The sequence below is a fragment of the Gekko japonicus genome, unplaced genomic scaffold (genome assembly GCF_001447785.1).
Source record: "Gekko japonicus isolate JY-2015 unplaced genomic scaffold, Gekko_japonicus_V1.1 scaffold2504, whole genome shotgun sequence".
Taxonomy (NCBI): domain Eukaryota; kingdom Metazoa; phylum Chordata; class Lepidosauria; order Squamata; family Gekkonidae; genus Gekko; species Gekko japonicus.
In genome coordinates, this window is record NW_015164732.1 from 172,551 (window position 1) to 182,007 (window position 9,457).

Genomic DNA, 9,457 nt, shown 5'->3' on the forward strand with positions numbered 1-9,457 from the left:
CTCAGTGGCAGATCCTGCTCTTTGTGGAGATCAATGGAAGGCTGCTCATAGGATTCTAGAAGTGGAAAGGGCTATGAATTGATTTAGTCCAGTATCCTGTACTTTCACTCTAAATTGATTGAAGATCTTGTGCATTGCTTAACAAAATTCCAGTTGTCATTGATCTTTTAAAAAGTGCGTTGGAAAGAGTCGATTTGAAGTGATAAAGTGACTTGAATAACATGCACGTAACTGTTCACCTGTCCTCTGCTTTTCTACTGTAATTTCCTCCTCTTCCCAAACTGCTTTTCCCCCTATGGAGCTTAGAGTTGTCATTTCTGGCCTAGCAACCAGTGGGAGATTAGGGCAGGGAGACATGGGGGCATCAGCTGTTAAAATAACATGACTTGGTTTTGTCATAGAGTTCTAGCCAATTCCTACAGAGGTATGACATCACTTCCAGGCAGGCCCGTAGCATGCATGGGGCCCACAGGGCCCGGCCCCCCTGTGAGTTTTGTGGGCTCCCTCCCCGATCCTCTGCTCCCCCCTCCCCTGGGCCTGAAGACGACTGGCTGCGGCGGCGGCGCTGGAGGCCGAGGCAGCGTCAGGGGAGCTTGAGGTGCGCAGCGGCCTCCCCTCCCCTTCCTTGCGGCTGCGAGAGGCACCTGGGACGAGGGTCTCGCCTGACCCTCAGCAGCCGCCCACAGAGGGAAGCGCCGCCAGCAGCGGTCGCCAGGGCACGCCGCGCTGCCCACTTCCCCGGCCGCAGGGTGGGCGCGGGCCTGCGGCTCTCTCGCGCTCGCCTCTCGCTTGGGCAGGTCGGCGGGTGCGGCGGTGGTGCCCCGGAGGGAGACCGGATGCCCCGTCGGTGGCACGGGGGGGCATGGCTTTGGCGGCGGCCTCGGGTAGGTGCGCGCCTGGCTCGCCTGTTTGGAGGGCTCTCGAGGGCGGCAGCGCCACTTCCTGACGCGCTGGGCAGGCGGGGCGTGGTGGGGTTGGAGCTGAGCTGTTCATCGGCATGTCGCCGCCGCCGCGAGCCCCCGGGAGACTCCGGCGGTGTCCCTTGTCGCTCTGCTCCCCGCCTTTACGCGCCCGTCCGTTGCCGTCGAGAAGCCACCGAGGTGGCTCTTTTGAAGAAGAGGCAAGGAGCGGAAAGAAGGGGCGGGGGAAGCAGTCAGGCGTCTCTCTCTCTCTGTGGGGCTTGTTCGCAGCAGCAACGTGGCTAGATAAAGGCTGGAAGCTGCCGCTGAGCAAAGTTTTATTGGGGTGATGTGTGTGTGCGGCGCGCGCGCGCAAAGCGCACGCGCGCCCACCATTCGGCCTCCCCACTTTCCCCAAGGCTCCCCCACAAGGAAGACGTTAGCTACGGCCCTGCTTCCAGGGTTTTCCAGAAGTGATTTCACACCACTGATTGACAGCCTTTTTGACTTTTATTTTTCTCCTGCTGCTGCTCAGAGGTACTTTGGGTCCCATTAGGGAGAAAAGCTGGGTATAAATATCTAAATAAACAAATAAATAAATAAATAAAACCGCAGATTCAGATGCTGTTAGTGGAGTAACCTGTGTACAGTCACACTAATTGTAGTTAGTTTAGTTAAACCATTGTTTCATGGTATCTAAAAGCTTAGGTTAAGGGTTTTTTATTCTCCTTTCTTCAGCTTGGAGGAGAAATACATGTGGTCATGGTGACCACTTATTTATTTTATTTTTATTTAATTAATTTCTACCCTGCCTTTCTCTCCAGTGGGGACTCAAAGTGGCTTATGTCATTTTCCTGTTCTCACAACAACCCTGTGAGGTAGGTTAGGCTGAGAGAGTGTGACTGGCCCAAGGTTACCAGCCAGCTTTCATGGCATGAGTGGAGGTTCAAACCCAGGTCCAGGATACTAGTCTGACACTCGTAACCACTACACCACACTGGCATGCTGACTATTGCCTCTCTAGAGTGTTTCAAACATTCCTAGCAGCCATTTTACTCACATGCTTATAACCAAGCCCCTTAATGGCATTTTATTTTTTATGGAGTATGCACTGTTAGGCTCTTTTTTCATAGCTATTTTTTAAAGTTTGCTTTACAGAGCACCCCTCACCCAACATTAGAACATCTAGAATTTCTTATTGGTTTTGAAAACTTTGTATGTAATGAAGACTCCCTGCAGAATAGCAGTTCTCATAAAAATGTGCCACATGACAGAGTGAGCTCCCGTCTCTAGTTCCAGCTCCTGCCAACCTAGCAGTTCGAAAACAAGAAATTGCAAGTAGATAAATAGGTACCACTTCAGTGGGAAGGTAACAGCGTTCCATGCATCTCGGCATCTAGTCATGCCGGCCACATGACCACGGAAATGTCTTCGGACAGCGCTGGCTCTTCGGCTTTGGAACGGAGATGAGCACCGCAACCCTACAGTCGGATTTGACTGGCTTTCGAGCAAGGGAACCTTTACCTTTACCTTTACTCACTGCTACTGAGTAACAGCATCTTTGTGGGAAGCTCTCCCAAGTCCTGAAGAGGGAATTGGTGGAAATCAGTGCAGTCTTATATATGAGAACAGGCACTTTTTATTTTACCAAAAAAAAGAGTATCTAATCTATGTTTCCGCAAATGATTCAAAGATGGACTTTAAATGAGTGAGCAGGGTGTCCTTATTCCTCCATTAGGTCATCCACCACTCTCTGTGGTTTCATGACACCTTGCTTGAGAATGTTCCATTCTATAACATATTGATAGACCCATTGTATAATATAAAGTCAAATTTGGTAGTTTTAATATCTATACTATCCAGTAAAACAAAGTATCTTACATCTTAGTGGCCAGTCAGTTACATGCCATTTGTCTTTCAAACCAGAAGCATTTTAGCTGGCTGTGGAACATAAAAATGGACATCGTGGCCTATTAAGAAGTAGGTAAATGAGATAATAGGGAAAATTCAGTAAATTATTATGGAAATTAATATTGAGAATAATGCTTTTTGTATGCTGAGAAATGTCAAACAAAACTCTAAGTACTTGGAGGAGATACTAACACTGTCATTCTCATTTGGGATATATGCTGTGGTTTGTCAGAGATACTGTGTGATTGGCAAAGCACTGTGGCTTTCAGACAGGCTTGCTAACATATTGTTAAACGAATCATGTCTCGCCCTGTGATATTTTGCTTTTATTGCCACTGACTTCCTTGCCTAGCAGTGAAAACTCTGTTTTCACTACTATGCATTGAAATAAGAGCCATCCCTGATAATAATTGTTCTTTAAATTGATCCTTCTTGACATCTAGTAGGTTTATTGTCAGGAGAGCATGAGTGATGGTGACAAGTCTCTGAATGTAGCTTAAACCTAATTCTGTGCCGGTATTGCTTTCAGTTCATGTGCCATTAAATTTACAGTCATGCAACTACTACAGCTGTCAAGAATGAAAGAGAGTTTTTTCCTTACCTTGCCCATCAGAATCAGTAATAGAGATGGAAGGGCAGGCAGAGGAATGTTCTCCACAGCCGACCAGTGACAACCATTATACTAGGTTTGGTGCTACATATCTATAATAAGATCTCTACTGATGGAACTTTTTTCTTCAGTAGCCTGTCTGTAATTTACATTCTGTACTGCATTTTTTTCCCCCTGTACTACATTTCTATGTATTTTTCCTTCACTAAGTATTGACAGTGTGGACTATGAGGCAACTACAGCAAATAGATGTCTACACTGTGTACTTAGCCACTCTGAAGTGTTTGATTACATTTCAAGTACTCCCCTTCTAGTATGTAAATTACAGAAAATAAACATTTATTTATTTTTTTAATAATTCAAGGGATGGTGAGCATAGAGAAAATATTCAAGAAAAGTAACAGGACTGGGTTCTAACCTAGATGGTCCAGGCTATCCCGATCTTGTCAGAGCTCAGAAACTAAGCAACATTGGCCCTGGTTAGTATTTGGATGGGAGACCACCTAGGAATTCCGGCGTTACTACACAGAAGCAGGCAATGATAAACAACTTCTGCTAATCTCTTGCCTTGAAATCCTATGGTGTCACTATAAATCAGCTGTGACTTGATGCCACTTTCCATCATCCCAACAGAACTGGAGGAATAAACAAAGGATAGAAAAGTTTGAGTTCTAGTAGAAATATGGGATAACTGATATGTAAGAAGGCTGGTGCAGAGAATTCCAATGTCTATATGACTTTCATTCTACACTTGGGCAAATAAATATGAAATCATTATCAGAGCGGCTATCATATGCCCCTACCTTTTCTTTGTTTTTTTTGTTCTTCTCCTCAGATACAGAAAAGACAATTCAACAAAGTGTCCAACTCCACTTACTGCATATTTATGGTCAACAAGCCCTATGCTATCACCTGCTCAGTGGTGGCCTTCTACATTCCATTTCTGTTGATGGTGCTAGCCTACTACCGAATATACATTACAGCCAGGGAGCATGCCCACCAAATACAAATACTCCAGCGTGCAGGGGCACCAACAGATGGGAGACCACACCATCCGGATCAGCAAAGTACACACCGTATGAAGACTGAGACAAAAGCCGCCAAGACCCTCTGTATCATTATGGGATGCTTTTGTTTATGCTGGGCACCCTTCTTTATCACAAACATAATAGATCCTTTCATTAATTATACAGTTCCAGGCCAGCTATGGACTGCCTTTTTGTGGCTAGGATACATCAATTCAGGGCTGAATCCCTTCCTTTATGCATTCTTGAACAAGTCTTTCAGACGTGCCTTCCTCATCATCTTGTGCTGTGGTGATGAACGATATCGGAGGCCTTCTATATTGGGGCAAACTGTTCCATGTTCCACCACCACTATAAATGGATCTACACATGTACTAAGGTGAGTAGTTGTTGGGAACTGACAGTGGGTTGAAGGAAGTGGGAGGATGACAGTTTAGGTTTATTCCCTTAGGTTCTGCTAGCATATACTCAGGATGTCAGTGCCACATATTCACTTTATGTCAGCCTTTGTCCTAAATTAACATTGGTATGGAATTTAAAAAAAAAAAAAAAACACCACCAAAACTTGATGGTTGCTTTTAGAATACAATGTCAATTTGAAATGTTAATCTATTAATTTTATGTACAAAATCTTGTTCCTTAAAACCTAGGCTTTTCCTCTGTTACCCTTTATCTTTAGGGATTTAACTGTTCTATTGAGACATGAGAAGGGGCGTGGTGAAGTAATTTGATGTTGCTCTGAGGAACATGGGTTTAAATGCTATCTGGAGTGGAATTTCCTATAAAGAGCAGCTATAAATGTTCAGTATGAAGGAGACTGAGATTAGGAAGGAGAGAAGAAGAAGCCATTTGTGTGGAATGGGTGAATCAAGAGAAAAGAAATGTCACATTTGACAGCAGAACAAAGGTAGAATACTTTCTAGTAACATGCATCACTTGGAAATACTTGACTAATATGCACCTATTAAAATTAATTGCGCTGCTGTTTCTTGAAAGGTCAGTCCCACCTGAGATTAGGAGCAGCACCACTGCCAAGTCTCTGCACAGTCTAGTATTCTCAGGGGTAAAGCAAACTGTTAGTCTTGAGAAGTGATTTTACAAAGATTACTGTGAAACATCTCTCTTGGTCTGCACTGTCAGTAGCTCTCCCTGCTGATTTGCTTCTGAAGGATGGAGAAGCACGTCATTGTGTGGGCAAGGCAGGGAACATGGTCTGCTGTTAGCAGGGTTGGATGATGACTCACATTCTTTGAAGCATAACCTTCAGGAGATGGATCATCTGAGGGTCTAGGCAAAGGTTCTATCATCCAGAAAGTCTAGGCAGATGAGATCATCAAAGTGGTTTGAGGAGAGAACAGAGAGAAATCTGTATCTCTTCTTTGTAGCTCATATTAGTTTTCTACAGTTGCACAACATAAATCACAAAAGCTTCAGGTACTGAACAATACTGGCATTGATTAGCTTATGAAATGCCTGATGGTTCTAATTAAATTGTGTTAGGGGATTGGGGAAGGTGAATTAGTAATTTAAAATAGATCATGGAAATAAGTTTGACAGTTTAGGGAACTAGGAGGAATTGTGGAAGGGTTAGCTAGGATAAAATCCCATTCCTCGAAGCATCCCCCTTGAGGACTCTCTTGAGGGCTTGAGTAGGATGGTTTCTCTTCCCTACTTTATGCATTACCTGATGCTCAGCTACTGTTCAAATATTGTCCCCTTGGACAGGGCTGCTGATAGAGGGGGACTGGGAGGACAAAACTGGGGGGGGCCAAGTCAGCTGGAGGGCTCCTGAAGCTGGCGACATGAAACTTTCTATGCAAAGTGTACCAGGAGATGGGGGGAATGTTTGCTGATCAGATCTTGCTAAACCCATCCTAAGGCAAGCTTGCACTGGAGCAAGGGAACACCAGCCAGGACAGTATGCAGCCTCCTAAGAAGGTCTATGGTTTCCTTTTCTTTTAGCTCCACACAGCTCCTGCACAGCCAGACCTTGCCAGGGCAGTTTTGTTAGTGTTTGTTAGCTCCCCCCCCCAATAAAATCTAACCCAATTTCTAATCCCCCCTCATTTTTCAGTATTAACACCACATCCTGGTTGGCAGCTTAGAATGTTTTTAATAGTAGTATAGAAGCAAACCTCTGTTAATATTATGGACAGAAGGGGGGAGTTAATATTTCCTTATACTCTACTGAAGTAGTAAAAGGATGCTTCCTCTCTCCCTGCACCCTTAACATGCATGATAATAAATGTTAATCTGCCTCACTGGTAACAAATGAGGAACAGAAGTTAGAATTTATTTATTTATTTACTATATCCCATCTTTATCCCCAAAGGGGACTCAAAGCAACTTTATATATTTATTTATTTATTTATTATTAAATTTATACCCCGCCCTCCCCGGATGGGCTCAGGGCGGCTAACAAATGAGGCACATATGCCAAGATTAAACAGGTAAAAACAGGATAAAACAAGCAATAAAACAATCATTCATATAAAAAATACAAGTGCTCTCGATATCACAAATAACTGATGGGGTCACACATGACAAAGTGGTCCCAGAGCGACATGGTAGACTCCAGGTGGTACAACTCTCATCATTCATCACAATAACCCTGTGAGGTAGGTTAGGCTGAGAATGAGTGACAGGCCCAAGATCACCCAGCAAGCTTCCATGGCATGAGTGATTATTTGAGCCTGGGTTTCCCAGATCCTAGTCCGACACTTTAACCACAACACAACTTTAGTTTCCATTGCAAATAGCATAGGGGTATGGAGATTTTTGGCCCTGGAACTCCCATGATCATCATGAAGTGATCATCCTGTCAGTGGAATGACAGCCACTGTCAGGGAACTACTTTGATCTTGAGGGGTAATGTTACAGAGATCACTTCAAAAATATATTTCCAGCCTGTATCACTGCAGACTTTCCCTCTATAGTCAGATGACTTGGGACAATTGGTTAATCTTTAATCAAATTCATGAAGAAAGATAAAGATTCCACCAGGAGGCTGGCCTTGTAGAAATCACTAGCCCCAAGAGACTGAAGCATGGTGACTTCTTCCTTCAGCAGGCAGGGCCGGTCCGAGGTTTTTTTGCACCCTAGGTGAGGCTACCTTCTGGCAACGCCCCGTGTGCCCAATTACGGGGTTGCCAACCTCCATGTGGGTCCTGCAAACATGAGCCAAGTAGTCTCTCCTTTTCACGGGGTGGTGGCCTCCTTCATAAGAACATAAGAGACGCCAATGTTGGGTCAGGCCAAAGGCCCATCCAATACAACACTCTGTGTCACACAGTGGCCAGAAATACCAGGTGCCATCAGGAGGTCCACTAGTGGGGCCAGGACATTAGAAGCCCTCCCACTGTTGACCTCCCCAAGCACCAAGATGACAGAGCATCACTTGCCCCAGAGTCCCTATCTATCCCTTGTGGCTAATAGCCACTGATGGACCTCTGCTCCATATGCTTATCTAATTCCCTTTTGAAGGCGTCCATGCTTGTAGCCACCACCACTTCCTGTGGCAGTGAATTCCATGTGTTAATCACGCTTTGGGTGAAGAAGTATTTCCTTTTATCCATTCTAACCCGACCGCTCAGCAATTTCATGGAGTGCCCACGAGTTCTTGTACTGTGAGAAAGGGAGAAAAGTACCTCTTTCTCTACCTGCTCTTTCCCATGCATAATCTTATAAACTTCAATCATGTCACCCCTCAGTTGTCATTTCTCCAAGCTAAAGAGCCCTAAGCACTTTAACCTTTCCTCCTTCGAAAGGCTCCTTAGGCGGGTCACCAGGTGGGTCCAAAGCAGCAGCAGGACCAAGTTCGAGCCCGGGCCCCAGGGACCCTGGCGGCGGGGAGAAAGAGGTGGTGGTCAGGGAGTTGCAGGGCTTTTGGCGTGGGCTGGGAGGCTTTGGCGGGGGGGCGGGTCCAGTTTGGCACCCTAAGCCGGCCCGTGCTCTAGGCAAATACCTAGTTTGCCTAGTGGGTGAGCCGGCCCTGTCAGCTGGGCTAGCAAAAATCTTGACTTGTGGATCACTGCAGATACCATTTGTTGTCCTTTTGTAAATATCATCTCACTTTGTGACCTTACACTGTTGTTTGACCCCAACAGCTGGTTAAATTACTGATGAGGAAGGTGTTTGTCCCCCCCCCCCCCCCTGTTGTAAATACTACTTGGGTGTTAAGCATGGAGATCCATCTAATTGTGATGTGTGATCTGCTTTGCTTATCTGAAACAGTTTTTTTAGGTTTCAGTCATTTCAACTAGCTTCTTTAGTGACATCAGAATCAGCCAAAAAAACAAGGCTTAGAAGTGATGGCAGATTATTTTCCCCAGAGGTTCTCTCCTTGTTGTCAGCATGTTATGTGATATTTTACAGGTCCCAGTATTTATGGCTAGTTTGAAGTCAGGATTGTTTGAGTGGATCAATGAGAGAACGATAGCACTTCTCATGGAAGGAGCAAATGTACAAATAGGTCTCTAGCTGTATTCAACCTCTGTTGTATAAAATGAGGCAGTTTAATTGGTTGTGGGGGAGCCCTAGGTTTTGCTTTTAGTGGTTTCAGGATTTTGATTAAACATGTGTGACGGATTGCACTTTAAAACTCAAAAGTGCTGTGTAAACAGGTAATGGACTTTGAAGGGTTAATTCCTCACAGAGCCAGAGAGCCTTAAATGACAGGCTGCTCCAAGAGATCTGATTGGTTAGCATCAGTTGAACAGAGGGATACTTCAGAGCTGAATGCTGAGGAGAGGGCAATCTGAATTCAGCCCTGATGGAGAACAGGTGTCAGGTTCCCAGTCAAATCACTCTCCACACACACTTTGGCAGTGAATGCTTTATTTAGAGATATGAGATGCTGTGGGTTCAAGCTTTCTGTTAGGACTGATTTGGAAAGGTGGGAAAGGACAACATATAGGTAAGAACCCCAAAATTCCATGCACACCGACATCAACGTTACTACAGTGACTCTGAAAGATGTACAGTCACTATCTAGCCAGGCACAGTCTTCTCCA

General features: G+C 45.0%; 1 protein-coding gene across 1 annotated transcript in view; it reads left to right on the top strand.

The window, feature by feature from the left end:
* Nucleotides 1-4,828, top strand: part of HTR4 (5-hydroxytryptamine (serotonin) receptor 4, G protein-coupled) — a 144,916-nt gene extending 140,088 nt beyond the window's left edge. The window contains exon 5 of the mRNA XM_015409615.1: nucleotides 4,256-4,828. Within this exon, the coding sequence (XP_015265101.1) occupies nucleotides 4,256-4,828 (573 nt within the window). The remainder of the gene's footprint in view (nucleotides 1-4,255) is intronic.
* The last annotated feature ends 4,629 nt before the right edge of the window (nucleotides 4,829-9,457 follow it).